Below are 25,019 nucleotides of genomic sequence, written 5' to 3' on the forward strand. Positions count from 1 at the left end.
AGGTAAAAGAAGGCAGTAGAGAGGCAGGGAGGTGATGGCAGGCAGCACAGAGGGGAAAGAAGGCAGTAGAGAGGCAGGGAGGTGATGACAGACAGCACAGAGGTGTAATAAGGCAGTAGAGAGGCCGGGAGGTGATGACAGGCAGCACAGAGGTGTAAGAAGGCAGTAGAGAGGCAGGGAGGTGATGGCAGGCAGCACAGAGGTGTAAGAAGGCAGTAGAGAGACAGGGAGGTGATGGCAGGCAGCACAGAGGTGTAAGAAGGCAGTAGAGAGGCAGGGAGGTGATGGCAGGCAGCACAGAGGTGAAAGAAGGCAGTACAGAGGCGATGGCAGGCAGCACAGAGGTGTAAGAAGGCAGTAGAGAGGCAGGGAGGTGATGGCAGGCAGCACAGAGTTGTAAGAAGGCAGTAGAGAGGCAGGGAGGTGATGGCAGGCAGCACAGAGGTGTAAGAAGGCAGTAGAGAGGCAGGTAGGTGAAGGCAGGCAGCACAGAGGGGAAAGAAGGCAGTAGAGAGGCAGGGAGGTGATGGCAGGCAGCACAGAGGGGAAAGAAGGCAGTAGAGAAGCAGGGAGGTGATGGAAGGCAGCACAGAGGGGAAAGAAGGCAGTAGAGAGGCAGGAAGGCAATGGCAGGCAGCACAGAGGTGAAATAAGGCAGTAGAGAGGCAGGGAGGTGAAGGCAAGCAGCACAGATGTGAAAGAAGGCAGTTGAGAGGCAGGGAGGTGATGGCAGGTAGCACAGAGGTAAAAGAAGGCAGTAGAGAGGCGGGGAGGCGATGGCAGGCAGCACATAGGTAAAAGATGGCAGTAGAGAGGCAGGGAGGTGATGGCAGGCAGCACTGAGGTGTAAGAAGGCAGTAGAGAGGCAGGGAGGTGATGACAGGCAGCACAGAGGTGTAAGAAGGCAGTAGAGAGGCAGGGAGGTGATGACAGGCAGCACAGAGGTGTAAGAAGGCAGTAGAGAGGCAGGGAGGTGATGGCAGGCCGCACAGAGGTGTAAGAAGGCAGTAGAGAGGCAGGGAGGTGATGGCAGGCAGCACAGAGGTGTAAGAAGGCAGTAGAGAGGCAGGGAGGTGATGGCAGGTAGCACAGAGGTAAAAGAAGGCAGTAGAGTGGTGGGGAGGCGATGGCAGGCAGCACAGAGGTAAAAGAAGGCAGAGAGGCGAGGAGGTGATGGCAGGCAGCAAACAGGTGAAAAAGGCAGTCGAGAGGCAGGGAGGTGATGACAGGTAGCACAGAGGGGAATGAAGGCAGTAGAAAGACAGGGAGGTGATGACAGGCAGCTCAGAGGTGAAAGAAGGCAGTAGAGAGGCAGGTAGGTGAAGGCAGGCAGCACAGAGGGGAAAGAAGGCAGTAGAGAGGCAGGGAGGTGATGGCAGGCAGCACAGAGGGGAAAGAAGGCAGTAGAGAGGCAGGGTGGTGATGGAAGGCAGCACAGAGGGGAAAGAAGGCTGTAGAGAGGCAGGGTGGCGATGGCAGGCAGCAAAGAGGTGAAATAAGGCAGTAGAGAGGCAGGGAGGTGAAGGCAAGCAGCACAGAGGGTAAAGAAGGCAGTAGAGAGGCAGGGAGGTGATGGCAGGCAGCACAGAGGTGTAAGAAGGCAGTAGAGAGGCAGGGAGGTGATGGCAGGCAGCACAGAGGTGAAATAAGGCAGCAGAGAGGCAGGGAGGTGATGGCAGGCAGCACAGACGTGAAAGAAGGCAGTAGAGAGGCAGGGAGGTGATGGCAGGTAGCACAGAGGTAAAAGAAGGCAGTAGAGAGGCGGGGAGGTGATGGCAGACAGCCCAGAGGTAAAAGAAGGCAGTAGAGAGGCAGGGAGGTGATGGCTGGCAGCACAGATGTGAAATAAGGCAGAAGAGAGGCAGGGAGGTGATGACAGGCAGCACAGACGTGAAAGAAGGCAGTAGAGAGGCAGGGAGGTGATGGCAGGTAGCACAGAGGTAAAAGAAGGCAGTAGAGAGGCGGGGAGGTGATGGCAGGCAGCCCAGAGGTAAAAGAAGGCAGTAGAGAGGCAGGGAGGTGATGGCAGGTATCATAGAGGTGAAAGAAGGCAGTAGAGAGGCGGGGAGGCGATGGCAGGCAGCAAAGAGGTGAAAAAAGGCAGCCGAGAGGCAGGGAGGTGATGGCAGGTAGCACAGAGGTAAGAGAAGGCAGTAGAGAGGCGGGGAGGTGATGGCAGGCAGCCCAGAGGTAAAAGAAGGCAGTAGAGAGGCAGGGAGGTGATGGCAGGTATCACAGAGGTGAAAGAAGGCAGTAGAGAGGCGGGGAGGCGATGGCAGGCAGCAAAGAGGTGAAAAAAGGCAGTTGAGAGGCAGGGAGGTGATGGCAGGCAGCACAGAGGTGAAAGAAGGCAGTAGAGAAGCGGGGAGGCGATGGCAGGCAGCCCAGAGGTAAAAGAAGGCAGTAGAGAGGCAGGGAGGTGATGGCAGGCAGCACAGAGGTGTAAGAAGGCAGTAGAGAGGCAGGGAGGTGATGACAGACAGCATAGAGGTGTAAGAAGGCAGTAGAGAGGAAGGGAGGTGATGACAGGCAGCACAGAGGTGTAAGAAGGTAGTAGAGAGGCAGGGAGGTGATGGCAGGCAGCGCAGAGGTGTAAGAAGGCAGTAGAGAGGCAGGGAGGTGATGGCAGGCAGCACAGAGGTGTAAGAAGGCAGCAGAGAAGCAGGGAGGTGAAGGCAAGCAGCACAGAGGGTAAATAAGGCAGTAGAGAGGCAGGGAGGCGATGGCAGGCAGCACAGAGGTGAAATAAGGTAGCAGAGAGGCAGGGAGGTGATGGCATGCAGCACAGACGTGAAAAGAGGCAGTAGAGAGGCAGGGAGGTGATGGCAGGTAGCACAGAGGTAAAAGAAGGCAGTAGAGAGGCGGGGAGGTGATGGCAGGCAGCCCAGAGGTAAAAGAAGGCAGTAGAGAGGCAGGGAGGTGATGGCAGGCAGCACAGAGGTGTAAGAAGGCAGTAGAGAGGCAGGGAGGTGATGACAGACAGCATAGAGATGTAAGAAGGCAGTAGAGAGGCAGGGAGGTGATGACAGGCAGCACAGAGGTGTAAGAAGGCAGTAGAGGCAGGGAGGTGATGGCAGGCAGCACAGAGGTGTAAGAAGGCAGTAGAGAGGCAGGGAGGTGATGACAGGCAGCACAGAGGTGTAAGAAGGCAGTAGATGCAGGGAGGTGATGGCAGGCAGCACAGAGGTGTAAGAAGGCAGTAGAGAGGCAGGGAGGTGATGGCAGGCAGCACAGACGTGAAAGAAGGCAGTAGAGAGGCGGGGAGGCGATGGCAGGCAGCCCAGAGGTAAAAGAAGGCAGTAGAGAGGCAGGGAGGTGATTGGCAGGCAGCACAGAGGTGTAAGAAGGCAGTAGAGAGGCAGGGAGGTGATGACAGACAGCATAGAGGTGTAAGAAGGCAGTAGAGAGGAAGGGAGGTGATGACAGGCAGCGCAGAGGTGTAAGAAGGTAGTAGAGAGGCAGGGAGGTGATGGCAGGCAGCGCAGAGGTGTAAGAAGGCAGTAGAGAGGCAGGGAGGTGATGGCAGGCAGCACAGAGGTGTAAGAAGGCAGCAGAGAAGCAGGGAGGTGAAGGCAAGCAGCACAGAGGGTAAATAAGGCAGTAGAGAGGCAGGGAGGCGATGGCAGGCAGCACAGAGGTGAAATAAGGTAGCAGAGAGGCAGGGAGGTGATGGCAGGCAGCACAGACGTGAAAAGAGGCAGTAGAGAGGCAGGGAGGTGATGGCAGGTAGCACAGAGGTAATAGAAGGCAGTAGAGAGGCGGGGAGGTGATGGCAGGCAGCCCAGAGGTAAAAGAAGGCAGTAGAGAGGCAGGGAGGTGATGACAGGCAGCACAGAGGTGTAAGAAGGCAGTAGAGAGGCAGGGAGGTGATGACAGACAGCATAGAGATGTAAGAAGGCAGTAGAGAGGCAGGGAGGTGATGAAAGGCAGCACAGAGGTGTAAGAAGGCAGTAGAGGCAGGGAGGTGATGGCAGGCAGCACAGAGGTGTAAGAAGGCAGTAGAGAGGCAGGGAGGTGATGGCAGGCAGCACAGAGGTGTAAGAAGGCAGTAGAGAGGCAGGGAGGTGATGGCAGGCAGCACAGAGGTGAAAGAAGGCAGTACAGAGGCAGGGAGGTGATGGCAGGCAGCACAGAGGTGAAAGAAGGCAGTAGAGAGGCAGGGAGGTGATGGCAGGTAGCACAGAGGTAAAAGAAGGCAGTAGAGTGGTGGGGAGGCGATGGCAGGCAGCACAAAGGTAAAAGAAGGCAGAGAGGCGGGGAGGCGATGGCAGGCAGCAAAGAGGTGAAAAAAGGCAGTCGAGAGGCAGGGAGGTGATGACAGGTACCACAGAGGGGAATGAAGGCAGTAGAAAGGCAGGGAGGTGATGACAGGCAGCACAGAGGTGAAAGAAGGCAGTAGAGAGGCAGGTAGGTGAAGGCAGGCAGCACAGAGGTAAAAGAAGGCAGTAGAGAGGCAGGGAGGTGATGGCAGGCAGCACAGAGGGGAAAGAAGGCAGTAGAGAGGCAGGGAGGTGATGACAGACAGCACAGAGGTGTAATAAGGCAGTAGAGAGGCCGGGAGGTGATGACAGGCAGCACAGAGGTGTAAGAAGGCAGTAGAGAGGCAGGGAGGTGATGGCAGGCAGCACAGAGGTGTAAGAAGGCAGTAGAGAGACAGGGAGGTGATGGCAGGCAGCACAGAGGTGTAAGAAGGCAGTAGAGAGGCAGGGAGGTGATGGCAGGCAGCACAGAGGTGAAAGAAGGCAGTACAGAGGCAGGGAGGTGATGGCAGGCAGCACAGAGGTGTAAGAAGGCAGCAGAGAGGCAGGGAGGTGATGGCAGGCAGCACAGAGTTGTAAGAAGGCAGTAGAGAGGCAGGGAGGTGATGGCAGGCAGCACAGAGGTGTAAGAAGGCAGTAGAGAGGCAGGTAGGTGAAGGCAGGCAGCACAGAGGGGAAAGAAGGCAGTAGAGAGGCAGGGAGGTGATGGCAGGCAGCACAGAGGGGAAAGAAGGCAGTAGAGAAGCAGGGAGGTGATGGAAGGCAGCACAGAGGGGAAAGAAGGCAGTAGAGAGGCAGGAAGGCAATGGCAGGCAGCACAGAGGTGAAATAAGGCAGTAGAGAGGCAGGGAGGTGAAGGCAAGCAGCACAGATGTGAAAGAAGGCAGTTGAGAGGCAGGGAGGTGATGGCAGGTAGCACAGAGGTAAAAGAAGGCAGTAGAGAGGCGGGGAGGCGATGGCAGGCAGCACATAGGTAAAAGATGGCAGTAGAGAGGCAGGGAGGTGATGGCAGGCAGCACTGAGGTGTAAGAAGGCAGTAGAGAGGCAGGGAGGTGATGACAGGCAGCACAGAGGTGTAAGAAGGCAGTAGAGAGGCAGGGAGGTGATGACAGGCAGCACAGAGGTGTAAGAAGGCAGTAGAGAGGCAGGGAGGTGATGGCAGGCCGCACAGAGGTGTAAGAAGGCAGTAGAGAGGCAGGGAGGTGATGGCAGGCAGCACAGAGGTGTAAGAAGGCAGTAGAGAGGCAGGGAGGTGATGGCAGGTAGCACAGAGGTAAAAGAAGGCAGTAGAGTGGTGGGGAGGCGATGGCAGGCAGCACAGAGGTAAAAGAAGGCAGAGAGGCGAGGAGGTGATGGCAGGCAGCAAACAGGTGAAAAAGGCAGTCGAGAGGCAGGGAGGTGATGACAGGTAGCACAGAGGGGAATGAAGGCAGTAGAAAGACAGGGAGGTGATGACAGGCAGCTCAGAGGTGAAAGAAGGCAGTAGAGAGGCAGGTAGGTGAAGGCAGGCAGCACAGAGGGGAAAGAAGGCAGTAGAGAGGCAGGGAGGTGATGGCAGGCAGCACAGAGGGGAAAGAAGGCAGTAGAGAGGCAGGGTGGTGATGGAAGGCAGCACAGAGGGGAAAGAAGGCTGTAGAGAGGCAGGGTGGCGATGGCAGGCAGCAAAGAGGTGAAATAAGGCAGTAGAGAGGCAGGGAGGTGAAGGCAAGCAGCACAGAGGGTAAAGAAGGCAGTAGAGAGGCAGGGAGGTGATGGCAGGCAGCACAGAGGTGTAAGAAGGCAGTAGAGAGGCAGGGAGGTGATGGCAGGCAGCACAGAGGTGAAATAAGGCAGCAGAGAGGCAGGGAGGTGATGGCAGGCAGCACAGACGTGAAAGAAGGCAGTAGAGAGGCAGGGAGGTGATGGCAGGTAGCACAGAGGTAAAAGAAGGCAGTAGAGAGGCGGGGAGGTGATGGCAGACAGCCCAGAGGTAAAAGAAGGCAGTAGAGAGGCAGGGAGGTGATGGCTGGCAGCACAGATGTGAAATAAGGCAGAAGAGAGGCAGGGAGGTGATGACAGGCAGCACAGACGTGAAAGAAGGCAGTAGAGAGGCAGGGAGGTGATGGCAGGTAGCACAGAGGTAAAAGAAGGCAGTAGAGAGGCGGGGAGGTGATGGCAGGCAGCCCAGAGGTAAAAGAAGGCAGTAGAGAGGCAGGGAGGTGATGGCAGGTATCATAGAGGTGAAAGAAGGCAGTAGAGAGGCGGGGAGGCGATGGCAGGCAGCAAAGAGGTGAAAAAAGGCAGCCGAGAGGCAGGGAGGTGATGGCAGGTAGCACAGAGGTAAGAGAAGGCAGTAGAGAGGCGGGGAGGTGATGGCAGGCAGCCCAGAGGTAAAAGAAGGCAGTAGAGAGGCAGGGAGGTGATGGCAGGTATCACAGAGGTGAAAGAAGGCAGTAGAGAGGCGGGGAGGCGATGGCAGGCAGCAAAGAGGTGAAAAAAGGCAGTTGAGAGGCAGGGAGGTGATGGCAGGCAGCACAGAGGTGAAAGAAGGCAGTAGAGAAGCGGGGAGGCGATGGCAGGCAGCCCAGAGGTAAAAGAAGGCAGTAGAGAGGCAGGGAGGTGATGGCAGGCAGCACAGAGGTGTAAGAAGGCAGTAGAGAGGCAGGGAGGTGATGACAGACAGCATAGAGGTGTAAGAAGGCAGTAGAGAGGAAGGGAGGTGATGACAGGCAGCACAGAGGTGTAAGAAGGTAGTAGAGAGGCAGGGAGGTGATGGCAGGCAGCGCAGAGGTGTAAGAAGGCAGTAGAGAGGCAGGGAGGTGATGGCAGGCAGCACAGAGGTGTAAGAAGGCAGCAGAGAAGCAGGGAGGTGAAGGCAAGCAGCACAGAGGGTAAATAAGGCAGTAGAGAGGCAGGGAGGCGATGGCAGGCAGCACAGAGGTGAAATAAGGTAGCAGAGAGGCAGGGAGGTGATGGCATGCAGCACAGACGTGAAAAGAGGCAGTAGAGAGGCAGGGAGGTGATGGCAGGTAGCACAGAGGTAAAAGAAGGCAGTAGAGAGGCGGGGAGGTGATGGCAGGCAGCCCAGAGGTAAAAGAAGGCAGTAGAGAGGCAGGGAGGTGATGGCAGGCAGCACAGAGGTGTAAGAAGGCAGTAGAGAGGCAGGGAGGTGATGACAGACAGCATAGAGATGTAAGAAGGCAGTAGAGAGGCAGGGAGGTGATGACAGGCAGCACAGAGGTGTAAGAAGGCAGTAGAGGCAGGGAGGTGATGGCAGGCAGCACAGAGGTGTAAGAAGGCAGTAGAGAGGCAGGGAGGTGATGACAGGCAGCACAGAGGTGTAAGAAGGCAGTAGATGCAGGGAGGTGATGGCAGGCAGCACAGAGGTGTAAGAAGGCAGTAGAGAGGCAGGGAGGTGATGGCAGGCAGCACAGACGTGAAAGAAGGCAGTAGAGAGGCGGGGAGGCGATGGCAGGCAGCCCAGAGGTAAAAGAAGGCAGTAGAGAGGCAGGGAGGTGATTGGCAGGCAGCACAGAGGTGTAAGAAGGCAGTAGAGAGGCAGGGAGGTGATGACAGACAGCATAGAGGTGTAAGAAGGCAGTAGAGAGGAAGGGAGGTGATGACAGGCAGCGCAGAGGTGTAAGAAGGTAGTAGAGAGGCAGGGAGGTGATGGCAGGCAGCGCAGAGGTGTAAGAAGGCAGTAGAGAGGCAGGGAGGTGATGGCAGGCAGCACAGAGGTGTAAGAAGGCAGCAGAGAAGCAGGGAGGTGAAGGCAAGCAGCACAGAGGGTAAATAAGGCAGTAGAGAGGCAGGGAGGCGATGGCAGGCAGCACAGAGGTGAAATAAGGTAGCAGAGAGGCAGGGAGGTGATGGCAGGCAGCACAGACGTGAAAAGAGGCAGTAGAGAGGCAGGGAGGTGATGGCAGGTAGCACAGAGGTAATAGAAGGCAGTAGAGAGGCGGGGAGGTGATGGCAGGCAGCCCAGAGGTAAAAGAAGGCAGTAGAGAGGCAGGGAGGTGATGACAGGCAGCACAGAGGTGTAAGAAGGCAGTAGAGAGGCAGGGAGGTGATGACAGACAGCATAGAGATGTAAGAAGGCAGTAGAGAGGCAGGGAGGTGATGAAAGGCAGCACAGAGGTGTAAGAAGGCAGTAGAGGCAGGGAGGTGATGGCAGGCAGCACAGAGGTGTAAGAAGGCAGTAGAGAGGCAGGGAGGTGATGGCAGGCAGCACAGAGGTGTAAGAAGGCAGTAGAGAGGCAGGGAGGTGATGGCAGGCAGCACAGAGGTGAAAGAAGGCAGTACAGAGGCAGGGAGGTGATGGCAGGCAGCACAGAGGTGAAAGAAGGCAGTAGAGAGGCAGGGAGGTGATGGCAGGTAGCACAGAGGTAAAAGAAGGCAGTAGAGTGGTGGGGAGGCGATGGCAGGCAGCACAAAGGTAAAAGAAGGCAGAGAGGCGGGGAGGCGATGGCAGGCAGCAAAGAGGTGAAAAAAGGCAGTCGAGAGGCAGGGAGGTGATGACAGGTACCACAGAGGGGAATGAAGGCAGTAGAAAGGCAGGGAGGTGATGACAGGCAGCACAGAGGTGAAAGAAGGCAGTAGAGAGGCAGGTAGGTGAAGGCAGGCAGCACAGAGGTAAAAGAAGGCAGTAGAGAGGCAGGGAGGTGATGGCAGGCAGCACAGAGGGGAAAGAAGGCAGTAGAGAGGCAGGGAGGTGATGACAGACAGCACAGAGGTGTAATAAGGCAGTAGAGAGGCCGGGAGGTGATGACAGGCAGCACAGAGGTGTAAGAAGGCAGTAGAGAGGCAGGGAGGTGATGGCAGGCAGCACAGAGGTGTAAGAAGGCAGTAGAGAGACAGGGAGGTGATGGCAGGCAGCACAGAGGTGTAAGAAGGCAGTAGAGAGGCAGGGAGGTGATGGCAGGCAGCACAGAGGTGAAAGAAGGCAGTACAGAGGCAGGGAGGTGATGGCAGGCAGCACAGAGGTGTAAGAAGGCAGCAGAGAGGCAGGGAGGTGATGGCAGGCAGCACAGAGTTGTAAGAAGGCAGTAGAGAGGCAGGGAGGTGATGGCAGGCAGCACAGAGGTGTAAGAAGGCAGTAGAGAGGCAGGTAGGTGAAGGCAGGCAGCACAGAGGGGAAAGAAGGCAGTAGAGAGGCAGGGAGGTGATGGCAGGCAGCACAGAGGGGAAAGAAGGCAGTAGAGAAGCAGGGAGGTGATGGAAGGCAGCACAGAGGGGAAAGAAGGCAGTAGAGAGGCAGGAAGGCAATGGCAGGCAGCACAGAGGTGAAATAAGGCAGTAGAGAGGCAGGGAGGTGAAGGCAAGCAGCACAGATGTGAAAGAAGGCAGTTGAGAGGCAGGGAGGTGATGGCAGGTAGCACAGAGGTAAAAGAAGGCAGTAGAGAGGCGGGGAGGCGATGGCAGGCAGCACATAGGTAAAAGATGGCAGTAGAGAGGCAGGGAGGTGATGGCAGGCAGCACTGAGGTGTAAGAAGGCAGTAGAGAGGCAGGGAGGTGATGACAGGCAGCACAGAGGTGTAAGAAGGCAGTAGAGAGGCAGGGAGGTGATGACAGGCAGCACAGAGGTGTAAGAAGGCAGTAGAGAGGCAGGGAGGTGATGGCAGGCCGCACAGAGGTGTAAGAAGGCAGTAGAGAGGCAGGGAGGTGATGGCAGGCAGCACAGAGGTGTAAGAAGGCAGTAGAGAGGCAGGGAGGTGATGGCAGGCAGCACAGAGGTGAAAGAAGGCAGTACAGAGGCAGGGAGGTGATGGCAGGCAGCACAGAGGTGAAAGGCAGTAGAGAGGCAGGGAGGTGATGGCAGGTAGCACAGAGGTAAAAGAAGGCAGTAGAGTGGTGGGGAGGCGATGGCAGGCAGCACAAAGGTAAAAGAAGGCAGAGAGGCGAGGAGGTGATGGCAGGCAGCAAACAGGTGAAAAAGGCAGTCGAGAGGCAGGGAGGTGATGACAGGTAGCACAGAGGGGAATGAAGGCAGTAGAAAGGCAGGGAGGTGATGACAGGCAGCTCAGAGGTGAAAGAAGGCAGTAGAGAGGCAGGTAGGTGAAGGCAGGCAGCACAGAGGGGAAAGAAGGCAGTAGAGAGGCAGGGTGGTGATGGAAGGCAGCACAGAGGGGAAAGAAGGCTGTAGAGAGGCAGGGTGGCGATGGCAGGCAGCAAAGAGGTGAAATAAGGCAGTAGAGAGGCAGGGAGGTGAAGGCAAGCAGCACAGAGGGTAAAGAAGGCAGTAGAGAGGCAGGGAGGTGATGGCAAGCAGCACAGAGGTGTAAGAAGGCAGTAGAGAGGCAGGGAGGTGATGGCAGGCAGCACAGAGGTGAAATAAGGCAGCAGAGAGGCAGGGAGGTGATGGCAGGCAGCACAGACGTGAAAGAAGGCAGTAGAGAGGCAGGGAGGTGATGGCAGGTAGCACAGAGGTAAAAGAAGGCAGTAGAGAGGCGGGGAGGTGATGGCAGGCAGCCCAGAGGTAAAAGAAGGCAGTAGAGAGGCAGGGAGGTGATGGCTGGCAGCACAGATGTGAAATAAGGCAGCAGAGAGGCAGGGAGGTGATGGCAGGCAGCACAGACGTGAAAGAAGGCAGTAGAGAGGCAGGGAGGTGATGGCAGGTAGCACAGAGGTAAAAGAAGGCAGTAGAGAGGCGGGGAGGTGATGGCAGGCAGCCCAGAGGTAAAAGAAGGCAGTAGAGAGGCAGGGAGGTGATGGCAGGTATCATAGAGGTGAAAGAAGGCAGTAGAGAGGCGGGGAGGCGATGGCAGGCAGCAAAGAGGTGAAAAAAGGCAGTCGAGAGGCAGGGAGGTGATGGCAGGTAGCACAGAGGTAAAAGAAGGCAGTAGAGAGGCAGGGAGGTGATGGCAGGTATCATAGAGGTGAAAGAAGGCAGTAGAGAGGCGGGGAGGCGATGGCAGGCAGCAAAGAGGTGAAAAAAGGCAGTCGAGAGGCAGGGAGGTGATGGCAGGTAGCACAGAGGTAAAAGAAGGCAGTAGAGAGGCGGGGAGGTGATGGCAGGCAGCCCAGAGTTAAAAGAAGGCAGTAGAGAGGCAGGGAGGTGACGGCAGGTATCACAGAGGTGAAAAAAGGCAGTAGAGAGGCGGGGAGGCGATGGCAGGCAGCAAAGAGGTGAAAAAAGGCAGTCGAGAGGCAGGGAGGTGATGGCAGGCAGCACAGAGGTGAAAGAAGGCAGTAGAGAGGCAGGGATGTGATGGCAGGCAGCACAGAGGTAAAAGAAGGCAGTAGAGAGGCAGGGAGGTGATGGCAGGCAGCACAGAGGTGAAAGAAGGCAGTAGAGAGGCAGGGATGTGATGGCAGGCAGCACTGAGGTAAAAGAAGGCAGTAGAGAGGCGGGGAGGCGATGGCAGGCAGCACAGAGGTAAAAGAAGGCAGTAGAGAGGTGGGGAATAGAGGGCATGCAGTAGATACAGAGAGGTAAGATTACAGAGTAGGCAGGCATGGAGATGAAGGCAGGCAGATAGTAGGCAGGTAGGTGAAGTCACCAAATACAGAAGGAGGTAAGATCACTGAGTAAAGAGACAGGGTGGTAAGATCACAGACTAGAAAAGCAGGAAGAAGAGGGCAGGCAGGTGTGAGCTGTAGAAATGTAGGGAGTTAAAAGAATTTTCCCACAAACAAAAGTTCATTTTAATCAATAGATCTTGGAATAATAATAAGTTCAACAATTGAATGTGTTTAAAAAGAATGTTCCTGTGCTGAGATAATCTTATAAATGTGCCCCTGCTGTGTACTGTGTAATGGCTGTGTGTCTGACCGTGCAGAAACATGGTCTGATCATACCACATCTTCTGGGCAGGGGAGGAAACAAAAGAGTATACAGACAATACAGCATGGGGTCACAAATAATTCTTTCTTTGAAATAAAACATTATTTAAAAACAGGCAGGGAAATGCTTTATTTCATAAAAGAATCAGCTGTGATCCCCTGCTGCAATGTCTGTATACTCTTTTGCTTCCTTCCCTGCCCAGGAGATGTGGTATGATCAGACCATGTTCCTGTACGGTCAGACACAGCCATTACACTGTACACAGCAGGGGAACATTTATAAGATTATCTCAGCACAGGAACATTTTATTTAAACACATCTGACTCGCCCCCTGGGCCGTGGGGTACTCGAAACCGGGTCTTCTGGTGTACGGTGCTGATGGGGGTAGTAGTGGCAACCCGATCCCGTGGCTCAGGGTGGTCAGATCAATGCTGTGGCAGTCTATTTATAGATTTGTGAATGTGAAAGTCCGACTACGCCACCCGTGGATTGCGGTCAGGGAGGACCGCCGCTGCAGGACAGACCGCTGAGGCAGGACAGACCGCTGAGGCTGATGTTGGTGAGCAGCACAGGAATGGTATAACTCCCCACGGGAGTAGTGTAGCCCCAGGGCAGTGTAGGTGGATGTTGGGGGTGATAGTTCCGGCCGCGATAGTCAGAATGCAGAGTCCGCTTAAACAGTTCAGAGTCTTTATTGTAACAGATGGTAATGACCCAACAACAGTACCGGCTAGAAGGGGGCCTGGATGTCTGAGAACACTCGGGAAGCCCCTCTAGTCAGGGTGAGGGTGTAGGCCTACCGTGCTCTCTAAGCTCTTTCTGACTATTTCCCCCTTTAGTAGTAAAATAGCCCACGTCCCTGAGCGTGCCGTGTATTCTCACCCGTATGGCTTGCAACTTCGGCTCCTTTTACCTCTGGCCTCTCTTGGCTTTGCTGGTCCCTTCTGTTGTGGCGGAGCCTCCGGGCTTTTTAGGCCAAAGGACATGAAATCCCTCGCAGATTGGTTCTCTGCTGCTGGACTTAGAGTCTTTACAGCCTCGGACCCCAATGTCCGGTTAGATTAATTCTTTGCCAGGACCGGCTCTCGTCGCCTCTGTCCCTGACCTGCAGTCTCTCCTCTGCCTCACGGATTCCTCAGCTGCTGCTGACCTGTCCCTTTCCTCTGAGAACCCTTCTGGTCACTTCAGAAGTGGGTTCTGGTCTCTCTAACCCTGCCCCAGTTCCAGCTTTTATAGGGCAGCCAGCTCCCCCTACTGGCCTGGGACAGGAGGTGCTGCATGCTAATTGTCCCTAACCAGGGAACCTCCCTCCTGCTCTCAGACACAGCCTTTATTATTTGTGGCATCCAGGCCTGGGGTGACACACATCCAATTGTGGAAATTATTATTATTCCAAGATCTATTGATTAAAATCAACTTTTGTTTGTGGGAAAACCCCTTTAAGGCAAGGCAGTAAGGAGGCATGGAGCTGAGATCACCCAGTAGAGAAGCAGGAAGGTGACAGTAAGCAGGGAGGTGAAATCAAAGAAAAAGAGGCAAGAAGGTAAGATCACAGAGAAGAAAAACAGGAAAATGAGGGCAGGCAGTAGAGAGGCAGGGAGGTGTGAACAGGAAGTAGAAAGACAAGGAGGTGATGGTGGGCAATAGGGAGGCAGGGAGGCGAGGACAGAAACTAGGGGAGGTAAAGGCAGGCAATGGAGAGTTGGGTAGGTGAAGGCAGGCAGTAAAAAGGCAGGGAGATCAGGGCAGACAGTAAAGAGGCAGAAAGGTTAGGGCAACCAGTATAGAGGATAGTGACATTTACATCCTAAAAATGAACTATGGGGTCGTATTTTTACTTCTCTCGTCTTTTTTTTTTTACAGGTGATGTTGGCCTCAATCGTTCGGGCAAAGAAAAGATACAAACAATGAATGATTTCTACACTTTCTTTTTACCATGACTCATCTGCTGCATGTAATCAATTAGGTCTTTACAGCTACCAATCGACCCAATACAGAAATCATGAATCATTTTTTACTACGTGCATCAGAGAATTAAAGAAGAGTCTGAAAATAAAAGCTAAGAAAAGACAAGGTCAAGTACAAAGCTTTGCTTTTAGGGCAATGGCTTCTCCCAGAACCCTCTGGAGACTGCAGTAATACTGAAAAGTAATGGAGTACCTGCATGAGTTACAGCACCCCCTACTGGACAGGTCGATGGGGACGGGTATGCTCACCCCTCTCCTCTCTAAAGATGGTGGGGATGAAGGATTCATCTGGAAATGTCTTCCACACCGCACACATCAAGGCGGAGAAATACCCCAGCAGTTTCTGGATCCAGGGAGCCTCCGGAGGACTGTGAATTCGGGGGGTGGGAAGGTGCCAGATGTCTCTTTTTGGAAGGCAACAGATCCCCATGTCTGGAAGGGAAAAGACTATTCAGAGACTACATTTGTAGATACTCAGGGGAGCCCAGATATCTGCAAGAAGTACACCCCCGAAAAAGACATTCATACTGTGTCCTGTGATGTGCGGGACGATGAAGTGCTAGATATGGAGGTATGTGCACCATTCTGCATAACTCTGCCCATACCGGTGTGCCAGGCTGACCCTGACATTTGATAAAACTCATCATGATATTATCATGGCAGGGTTTCCGTCACCCTATTCTGTATTCTTGACAAAATATCTCAGTCTACAGCATTGTTCTTTCCATCAGAAATATCACAAACCTGATTGGATCCTCCATTAAAGGAGGGCTATATAGAATCTATACACCTGTTGACACCCCAATGCTGAGATTTCTTCTACTGTATTTGTTCCTGTTACTGCACCTACTGTGTGGCATGATAACAATGCACCTCTTACTACCCCACATAGTAATGTCCCCCTTTGTGCCCTCTGGATGGTAAAATTGCCGTTAGAAAATATTAATGTCCCCTGTAAGTACCATAGAAAGTAATAGTGATCACAATTTGCTCCCTAGAACATAAAAATGTCTCATGCGTGCCCCTTTGACATTTTCTATTACTGAGTGCCCCTAAATGTAATAATGCCTATTAAGTGCCCACTTAACATTTAATATTGTCCTCTGAGTGACCCTAAAAAGTAATAATGTCCTCTGATGCCCCCACAACCTTCCACATGGTATGATGTCCACACAGCCCCCCACACAGTATGATGTACCCCCTGTATCTGACTCAGTATGAGGACTCCACAGCCTCCCCCCCCCACACACACACACAGTAGGATAGCCCCTACAGCCTCCCACAGTTTGATGGCTCCCCATAACCTCCACACAGTATAATGACCTCCAAATAGTATGATGCCCCTTCAACTCCCCCCACACACTTTCACAGCCCTCCATATAGTATCATACTCCCATAGACCCCAACGCAGTATGATGGCCCCTCCCAACACACAGTTTGATGACCCACTGCCCTTATATCAAGTATGATGGCCTCACAACCCTCTCATACACAGTATTATGCCCACACAGATCTCCACACAAAGTGGATATCCTCACAGTCCCCGCAAAATGTGATGGCCGCACACAGTATGATCCCACATAGCATGATGGCCCCATCGTAGTTCCAATCACACAGTATAATGTCCCCACATTCCCTTACTAGTACTGAGTCATAAAATAAACACTATATACTCAACTAATGCGACGGGTGTGTCAGATGTGACAGACAGTCACCCTGCAGTTGGTTGCAGAAAATCTCTTCGTTTGACATTACAAACACCTTCTTAGCTGTTACACTCTAGGACCCAGCGGCTACCTCCCTCCTGCTCTAATTAACACGCTTGTCTGGGTGTTTAAATACTTTCAGTCTGCTTTACAGCAGCACTGGTGATACTCACATGTTTCCTTGTGAAGGCTTGCAGCTCTCAGACTGCTATCTTCCTCCGTGGTGCTAGGAGGACGCTTGGAGTTATCTCTCTGAAGTGGGCTAAAGCTAAGCTACTTTCACCCGTGTTTGTATCCCTTGTTGTCTTTAGTCGTTAGGGGGATCGACTAGTGTTCATCCCTCCCTTCCATATCCAGGGCCAAGTGCTAGGGAAATACAGGGTTTAGGTTCGCGTGCGGCGATTGGTGAGGAACCAATATAGGGACGTTAGTAAAGACAGGGTGATATCAGATCAGCCTAGGAGGTCTCCACTCCCCCCTTTTCCTAGAGTCTGGGCTCCATTTCCCCCTTCCCTTTGTGTTGCACTTAGTCTTTCACACACCTTGCATGACACCTAACCCAGATCCTGGAGAGTCCGCAGAGTCAATGTCACAGCATGGGCAGAGCAACATAGTGACGTCACCACGCCTTCTGCAGCGGGACGTTGATGGCCTGTGCATGATTTTGCTGTTCTATAGGCTGCAGGCCTAAAATGACCTACGGACTAACTGTATTGGCTGCTGTGCACACAGGTAAAAGTAGCTGTCGCTCCAGGTGGGCCCCAGCATGGGAGTGGGCCCACGCACCCGCCTCCTGTGCAACCTTCCCCGGTATCTATTTAACGTTACATGAAGGTGGGGGTCCTGGCTGGGTGTGTGGACTTGTGCTGTGGGGGTGCTACGCCGTTGCAGGCTGCATGTAACCGATGATGTTGGTTGGCCAGGAACAGATGTTGAGGACTTCAAAGAGGACGACCACCAGTGCAAAATAAACTCTTTACTAATCGATAACTTTGTGGGAATTATATACAGTAGATAGCGAGTACATATCTTCATGAACATTTCCTTCACAATATGACACAATTTCAATTCCTTTTTACTCGCTTGTTGTCTATCTTCAATATTCCTCTCTACTTCACCACAGCCCAGCTTGTTACTACAGTCCAGTTAGTAAGAGTCCTTTACTCAACTCGCAGTTCCGCGTCTCCTTTCCCCTCTAGGGAACTACTATATACTGCCAGTATGACTGCTACTTATCTTCTCTGTCTCTGATGCTCTGGAACTCCCGCTCATGGGACTCCCTCTTCGTCTTACGTACTCTGTCCCGTCTAGGCCCGTTAGCTTTATGAGTTATAAACTCTGGGCCGTACTGCTCAACGTCCTGACCCAGGACCCATCTCCGATCGATCACGCTGTTCTTTCGGTCACTTCCCTTTCTTACTCTCCTCTAGGATCTCTCTATCCTCTGTCTCCTCTCTCAAGGACACCCAAGCCATGTGGCCATGCTCACATCAGACCTTAGCTCTTTTTTCTACTCACTCAGGGCCCTTTCTGACATTATGACAGAAAACTACCTCTGTCCCTTCAACTTATCCCCTTTCCACCTTGGGCTAGTCCCAAATTTAACTGTCCTTGTTAACTATCTGTTGCTGGGTTGAATACAACACCAACACCATGACGCATTTCACAGTTCACATTACTAATGAAAATACTTTTGCAACAATACACATGTTCTTCAAGGGGGAAACGTGGGCAATATGTCCATCTCCTTACATTTAAGCTGCTGACTAGAGAGATATATAGATTAATCCTAAAAAAAATGAAGACACCACTCTAGTAAATATTAAATGCAAACAGCGCAAAAGTTTATTGGCCCATGGGGAAAAAGGCAACATAAAAGCTCTGTGCAGCTAAAACAGTAAAATGCCTTTTACCACATGTGCCAATAAACTTTTGCATTTTTTACATTGAATATTCTCTGTAAAGAGTGCTGCCTACTTTTTTAATTTTTATTTATGTAAATTGGTTGTTGCACTACAAGATAGATAGATAGATGAGAGAGAGGATTATCAAAATCTTTAGAAACAATCCACCCATTGAATAATCCACCACTGACAACAAGACCCCCTCGTGTAAGAGGGTTGTAACAGACTTTGTTGCAAGGCCTTCTTCCAAGAGACAGTTTCAGCCATTTTCTTTGGGTCTTTCCTCCATACTAATTCTGTTGGGCGTATCGAATGTTCTTGGTCTTACCCTTGATGAATGTCTTTAGAATTGTTCCCCCACAGCCTATAGGCTCCTCCATTGGTTACTATCAGGTTTCCACCCTCTCGTTCTTCAGGGATCCTTTTGTGAAAGACGTGTTCTGATTGTTTGCTGCAAGAAACAAATATCAAAAGACTGAACGTCACTTCCAAACAGAACAAGTGTGAACAGGTGCATACCAAGAGTAGCCACCTCCATATATAACTAACAAATAAAGTTGCACTCTGTAGTGCTATAGCGTGCAAACATGAAATATATGAAATTGGAATTGCATTACTGCTATAGAAAATAGGAAAAAACTAAGCTACTTAGCCAATAAATTGGCCAATTCATGTGTGCCCAGTAGCCACGACAAGGTGATCTTTTTTGCTGGGAACCTAACCTAAATGTGTTTTCTCTCTTGGACTGATAGCCTACATTTATATGGGTAGGTAGGATCCTGCTGTAATTAAAAACGCCATAGGCTGATGGGAGGATTGCTCTGTCAGAGAGCCTATGTATTCAAATATCAAAAGACTGAACGTCACTCACAAACAGAAAAGGTGCATACCAAGAGTAGCCACCTCCAAATATAACTAACAAATAAAGTTGCCCTCTGTAACGCTATAGCATGCAAACATTAAATATATGAAATTGGAATTGCATTACTTCTATAGAAAATAGGAAAAAATGAAGATACTTAGTGCATAAATTGACCAATTAATGTATGCCCAGCAGCCACAACAAGGCGATCTTCTTTGCTGGGAACCTAACCTAATGTGTTTCCTCTCTTGGGCTGATAGCCTACATTTATTTGGGTAGGTAGGATTCTGCTGTGATTAAAACCAACCTTATTTGCTACAAGAAAGTGCTGTTTTTTTTTCTTCTTTGCACCAGTTTTGATAAGTCTCCTTATTTTATTATCGCCATTGTCTTTGTTGCCAGTGACATGCCTATAATGGCTGTAGGGTAGCAGTCGAACCTGACATCTGGAGCTTGAGGGGGTCCAAATACACATGCATCAAAAAATGAGGACACTAGTATTGTGAATGACATATAATATGTGTGGCCCCAGTTTAAGACTTCTCATGGGGCCCAGGAGCTTTATTTATACTGTTTATCGCTGTATCAGTTTGGGTACTAGTGTTGTGCTCAGAATGGCGGTGTTATTTGCATTGTGTCTGACAGACAGTGCCTGCACGCTTGGCTGCCCTACAATTGTCAGGTCATTTACAGTCTGATACCAAGCGAGCCGGGGACAGTGGAGGCACAGATGGAGGGGGTGGTGGTGGTAGGGATGCCTCTCTTCCATCTTAACCATCTTCGTTGACAAGTAAAATACTCAGAGGTCAGAGCTGTTTAGGATTTCTCTGAGACATTGATGGTCTATAGACTCTGCAGTGCCGCCCCCCATGTTTAATGCTTTTCTATGTAACATATGTCTTTGAGATGCAGAAATATAATTGTATGCAAATTTGTACATTCTGGATCAATTCCTGCCACGAAAGGAAATCAAGCGATCAGTATGGAGCATCAACACCGACCTTCCCCATCTCTTTGCAAATGAGACTTTGTACTCATGGGATTCCCCGGACGAGTGCACCTATAAACAATTGCAGCAGTGCGCCACCTAAACGGGATAGAAACCTCTACTATCTATAAGACTTTACTATTATCAATCATTAAATTAAAGGTTATGGATATTTTACATGCAGAAAAGTGATTTTTACATATGTTATTGGTTACCTTTATTTAATAAAATTACACTAAGTATCAATCTACAATCTTCACTCCTTCATTCATTTTCAGACCCCGTGATATGCAGTTTGCAACCTGATCCAAGTTTCATATTTTTCTCTTGTGAGAATGTCTTTTTCAGTAATATAGGCTGGATGTGAGATCTGTGTGTAGCCAAGGTGCTGTTTTTCTTAATTAGCTCATGTATCAGCACAGCTTCTATCCTGCACTCATTTCCTCTTCATTCGCTTTCCTCCTTTTCTATAGCATGTTTTCTCCACCCTCCGTGAGACTGTAGATGCTTTCTCCCCTCTCCATTCTGTGGAGTTTTGTGTACAAATGCCCTCTCTGCTGCTATTTCTAACACTGAGAGAATAAAGGGTGAGAGCAGAGAGAACTGAGTAGGAGATGTGATGGATTTGTATGTTTTTTGCAAAAGCACTCAGTTACAGATATTCTGCAGCTACAAAACGGTAGAAATTTTTTAATGAAAACTATTTAGAAAGCTGCTTTACCTTACATTTAGGAAGCAAGTGAACAATAAAAATAATTATGTGAGAAGGTTACATAGCCTTTATTTATAGTGAATCTACAACCATATATTTCACTATTTTATATCCACTTAAGTATTTTTCCTGCGCTAAAACTTTTAAATAAGTTGGTATCCCAGGTTCCCAGGACTCAGGCGGGAACTTCACGATGGTGGACAATAACTGTACCTTCCTGTCCCAGTAGGGAGTGCAGCTCTTAAAAGCAAACTGCTGCTTTTCAAGTATTGTTTGTGAGCACTAATTGTATGTTATTATTAGATTTAATTACTGTAAATATTATTTAGATTGAGTTAGTGATTAGGGATGAGCGGACCAGTGGATGTTCGGGTTCATCGAGTTTGGTCGAACTTTAGTCCAAAGTTCGGTTTGGGTACCAGAACCCTACCCAAATTTGAACCCGAACCTCATAGAAGTCAATGGGGACCCAAACTTTGGTGCTGTAAAATGGTCGTAGTAAGGGATAGGGGTCTGCAAAAGGAAGCAGAGTATTTCTCTCTCACACAGTTCTACCGGAACTCCGAACACTAAAACGAACTTCCTGGAGAAGTCCATGTTCGGAGTTAAGCACTGGACACTAGGTGTCTGATACGAACCTCGAACTTTACAGTTCAAGTTCGGGTTCGCTCATCTCTATTAATGATAATAGATAGATAGATTAGATAGATAGATAGATAGATAGATAGATAGGATATTACATGGCTGGATATTAGATAGATGGAATATTAGATGGGTAAAGTGGTGTCATTGGTGTGAAAAAGTGTTTGCTCCCTTCCTGACTTCTTATTCTTTTGCATGTTTGTCACTTAAATGTTTCAGATCAAAAAACATATGTAAATATTAGACAAAGATAACACAAGTAAACACAAAATGCAGTTTTTAAATAAGGGTCTTTATTATAAAGGAAAAAAGAAATCCAAACCTACAGGGCCCTGTGTGAAAAAGTGATTGCCCCTAAACCTAATAACTGGTTGGGCCACCCTGAGAAGCAACAACTGCAATCAGGCGTTTGCGATAACTGGCAATGAGTCTTTTACAACGCTCTGGAGGAATTTTGGCCACTCATCTTTGCAAAATTGTTGTAATTCAGCCACATTGGAGGGTTTCTGAGCATGAATCGCCTTTTTAAGGTCATGCCACAGTATCTCAATTACCTCGAATTAAGGTCAGGACTTTGAGTAGGCCACTCCAAAGTCTTAATTTTGTTTTTCTTAAGCCATTCAGAGGTGGACTTACTGGTGTGTTTTGGATCATTGTCCTGCTGCATAACCCAAGTGCGCTTCAGTTTGAGGTCACGAACAGATGGCCGGACATACTCCTTCAGGATTTTTTGGTAGACCGCAGAGTTGTGCATAGTTGGTACATAAATGGGATAAGGCAGTGTTGGGTATACAACCTGAGTGCAGTAAATATGGCCCCTGACGCGCGTTTCGTGTTTCGTGTTAGGGACCATATCTACTGCACTCAGGTTGTATATCCAGCACTGCCTTATCCCATTTTATGTACCAACTATGACTTTCCTCTGCATTATACTTATTTATGCCCACTGCATATAATACCTTTGCAAATAGAAATCTTATATCAACATATGATGTGTCACATGACCACTAGGTCCTATTCACATTGCAATTTTTTCATACCGCTGGTGCTAAATACCGTATCTATTGGATTTTTTTAAAGGAAATTCCCTATTTCCAATGTGTATATCAAAAATATCCTTTTTTTGCAATCATGTATACTACAACCCCTGGCAAAAATTATGGAATCACCGGGCTCGGAGGATGTTCATTCAGTTGTTTAATGTTGTTGAAAAAAGCAGATCACAGACATGGCACAAAGCTAAAGTCATTTCAAATGGCAACTTTAGGGCTTTAAGAAACACTAAAAGAAATCAAGATAAAAAATGTGGTACTCAGTAAGGTTAATTTTTTTCAGACCAAGCAGAAGGAAAAAATTATGGAATCACTCAATTCTGAGGGAAAAATTATGGAATCATGAAAAACAAACACACAAAAGAACACTCCAATACATCACCAGTATTTTGTTGCACCACCTCTGGCTTTAATAACAGCTTGCAGTCTCTGAGGCATGGACTTAATGAGTGACAAACAGTACTCTTCATCAATCTGGCTCCAACTTTCTCTGATTGCTGTTGCCAGATCAGCTTTGCAGGTTGGAGCCTTGTCATGGATCATTTTCGTCAACTTCCACCAAAGATTTTCAATTGGATTGAGATCCGGACTATTTGCAGGCCATGACATTGACCTTATGCGTCTTCTTTCAAGGAATGTTTTCACAGTTTTTGCTCTATGGCAGGATGCATTATCATCTTGAAAAATTATGTCATCATCCCCAAACATCCTTTCAATTGATGGGATAAGAAAACTGTCCAAAATATCAATATAAACTTGGGCATTTATTGAAGCTGTAATGACTGTCATCTCCCCAGTGCCTTTACCTGACATGCAGCCCCATATCATCAATGACTGTGGAAATTTTCATGTTCTCTTCATGCAGTCATCTTTATAAATCTCATTGGAACAGCACCAAACAAAAGTTCCAGTATCATCACCTTGCCCAATGCGGATTCGCGATTCATCACTGAATGTGACTTTCATCCAGTCCTCCACAGTCCATGATTGCTTTTCCTTAGCCCATTGTAACCTTGTTTTTTTTCTGCTTAGGTGTTAATGATGGCTTATGTTTAGCTTTTCTGTATGTAAATCCCATTTCCTTTAGGTGGTTTCTTACAGTTCGGTCACAGACATTGACTCCAGTTTCCTCCCATTCGTTCCTCATTTGTTTTGTTGTGCATTTCCTGTTTTGGAGACATATTCCTTTAAGTTTCCGGCCTTGACGCTTTGATGTCTTCCTTGGTCTACCAGTATGTTTGCCTTTAACAACTTTCCCATGTTGTTTGTATTTGGTCCAGATTTTAGACACAGCTGACTGTGAACAACCAACATCTTTTGCAACATTGCGTGATGATTTACCTTCTTTTAAGAGTTTGATAATCCTCTCCTTTGTTTCAATTGACATTTCTCGTGTTTGAGCCATGATTCATGTCAGTCCACTTGGTGCAACAGCTCTCCAAAGTGTAATCACTCCTTTTTAGATGCAGACTAACGAGCAGATCTAATTTGATGCAGGTGTTAGTTTTGGAAATGAAAATTTACAGGGTGATTTCATAATTTTTTCCTCAGCATTAAGTGATTCCATAATTTTTTCCCTCTGCTTGGTCTGAAAAAAAAATTACTCTTACTGAGTACCACATTTTTAATCTTGATTTCTTTTAGTGTTTCTTAAAGCCCTAAAGTTGCCATTTGAAATGACTTTAGTTTTGTGCCATGTCTGTGATCTGCTTTTTATCAACAACATTAAACAACTGAATGAACATCCTCCGAGCCCGGTGATTCCATAATTTTTTGCCAGGGCTTGTAGTTAGCAACTTCATTACCTGCAGTAGCACTTTAGTATAACTCCTTACTGGCTTTTAGTCAGCTATGTAACACTTGTTATAACTATTTGTCTGGGTCACCTCAGTACAGCAGTTTCTCTGTTTCTATCTCCTTTTCTAATGTATATGTCTTTTAATATTGATACCAAATAAACATTATTGAATTTTATTTTATGGGCTCAGTACTTCTCTTTCTTTGAAGGCTTTTGTAGTTTTTTGAAGTGTCCTTACTCTTGGCCAAAACTATTGTAATGTATAAGGTTTTTCATCTGCCTGTAAGCATTAGATAAATGTTGGTGTATTTGGATGGGAATCTAATATTTATAGGGGCCTCTGGATGACTCCGGCAGCAGATGTGGGGGAAGCAAGGATTGGGTATGTTCTTTGTTCTGCCAGGAGATAAGTGGTGCCTGGCAGCCGCTTGTCTCCCTCTTCCCTATTTGAATACTGTACTATGAAGAGGGGGCTGTCTAAAGCAATGAGCCCGTGTTATTTAGGTGTTGCGCCTGCCTTTCATATTATCAGACTTGGATGGATGTTGCCTTTTTCAAAGTGAATTCTATAGTATATTCCTTAACAAACGAGCCGCTTTTTACTTTTTTTGGTAGCAAATCCCATATCTTAAAAAAAAAATGCGCAGAGGAGTTTTGTATGCCGCTTGCCTCGGGCTCCGCGATTGATCATCCACCGATGTATACCAGGTAGAAGTGATAATAAAAATAAAAAATTCTTAACACATAAGTTTTCAAATAATTGTAAAATGTGACTGTCCTTAAATGACAAAGTTCTCCAACGTGTTGATAGTTCTGTCCGTAGAGGGCAGTGTTATAGTTCTTACTGCTGGTAAAGATTTGCATAGTTCAATATAATTAGTCGGACCAATGGCTGACATTTTCTAAATAATGACAGCCTTTTTTGGGAGCGAAAAATTGGACAGGATAATTGTCACTTTCCTACTTCACAGAAATAAGCCAATCATGCATAGTAAGGTCCGTCAGGAACAGTTCCATCATCTCTATGAAGTCTTAAAAATAAAGGTTGCCATATGGAAACTGTTGACGATATGCTGTTCTGTAATATACTTAGTACTTTGAGTGCACAAGGGTGTAATTAATTGGTGTATGTCTGTTTTCAGCAGCCTTTTCTGATAAATAAACAGAGACAATTGATTCACAAACCACTGAAAAATTTGCTTGTCCTTCTTCGAGTAATAAAAGGTAGAAGAAACCCTACTGGTTGACGGGCAGAGAATCATACCATGTGTAATGATTCCACCGCTCAGTGCTGAGCTGTCTGTGCAGTGATTGACAGCTCAGTTGTCCAGTCTGGTGCAGGGGCGTGCTGAGCTGTCTGTGCAGAT

General features: G+C 49.1%; 1 protein-coding gene across 1 annotated transcript in view; it reads left to right on the forward strand.

The window, feature by feature from the left end:
* Positions 1-25,019, forward strand: part of TMEM91 (transmembrane protein 91) — a 78,236-nt gene that overhangs the window by 44,986 nt on the left and 8,231 nt on the right. Inside the window, exon 2 of the mRNA XM_073641604.1 lies at positions 13,885-14,559. Coding sequence (XP_073497705.1) covers positions 14,173-14,559 — 387 coding nt within the window. The 5' untranslated portion in view covers positions 13,885-14,172. The remainder of the gene's footprint in view (positions 1-13,884; positions 14,560-25,019) is intronic.

Source organism: Phyllobates terribilis, unplaced genomic scaffold, assembly GCF_046119375.1.
Source record: "Phyllobates terribilis strain yellow unplaced genomic scaffold, ASM4611937v1 Scaffold_7__3_contigs__length_470593459, whole genome shotgun sequence".
Taxonomy (NCBI): Eukaryota; Metazoa; Chordata; class Amphibia; order Anura; family Dendrobatidae; genus Phyllobates; species Phyllobates terribilis.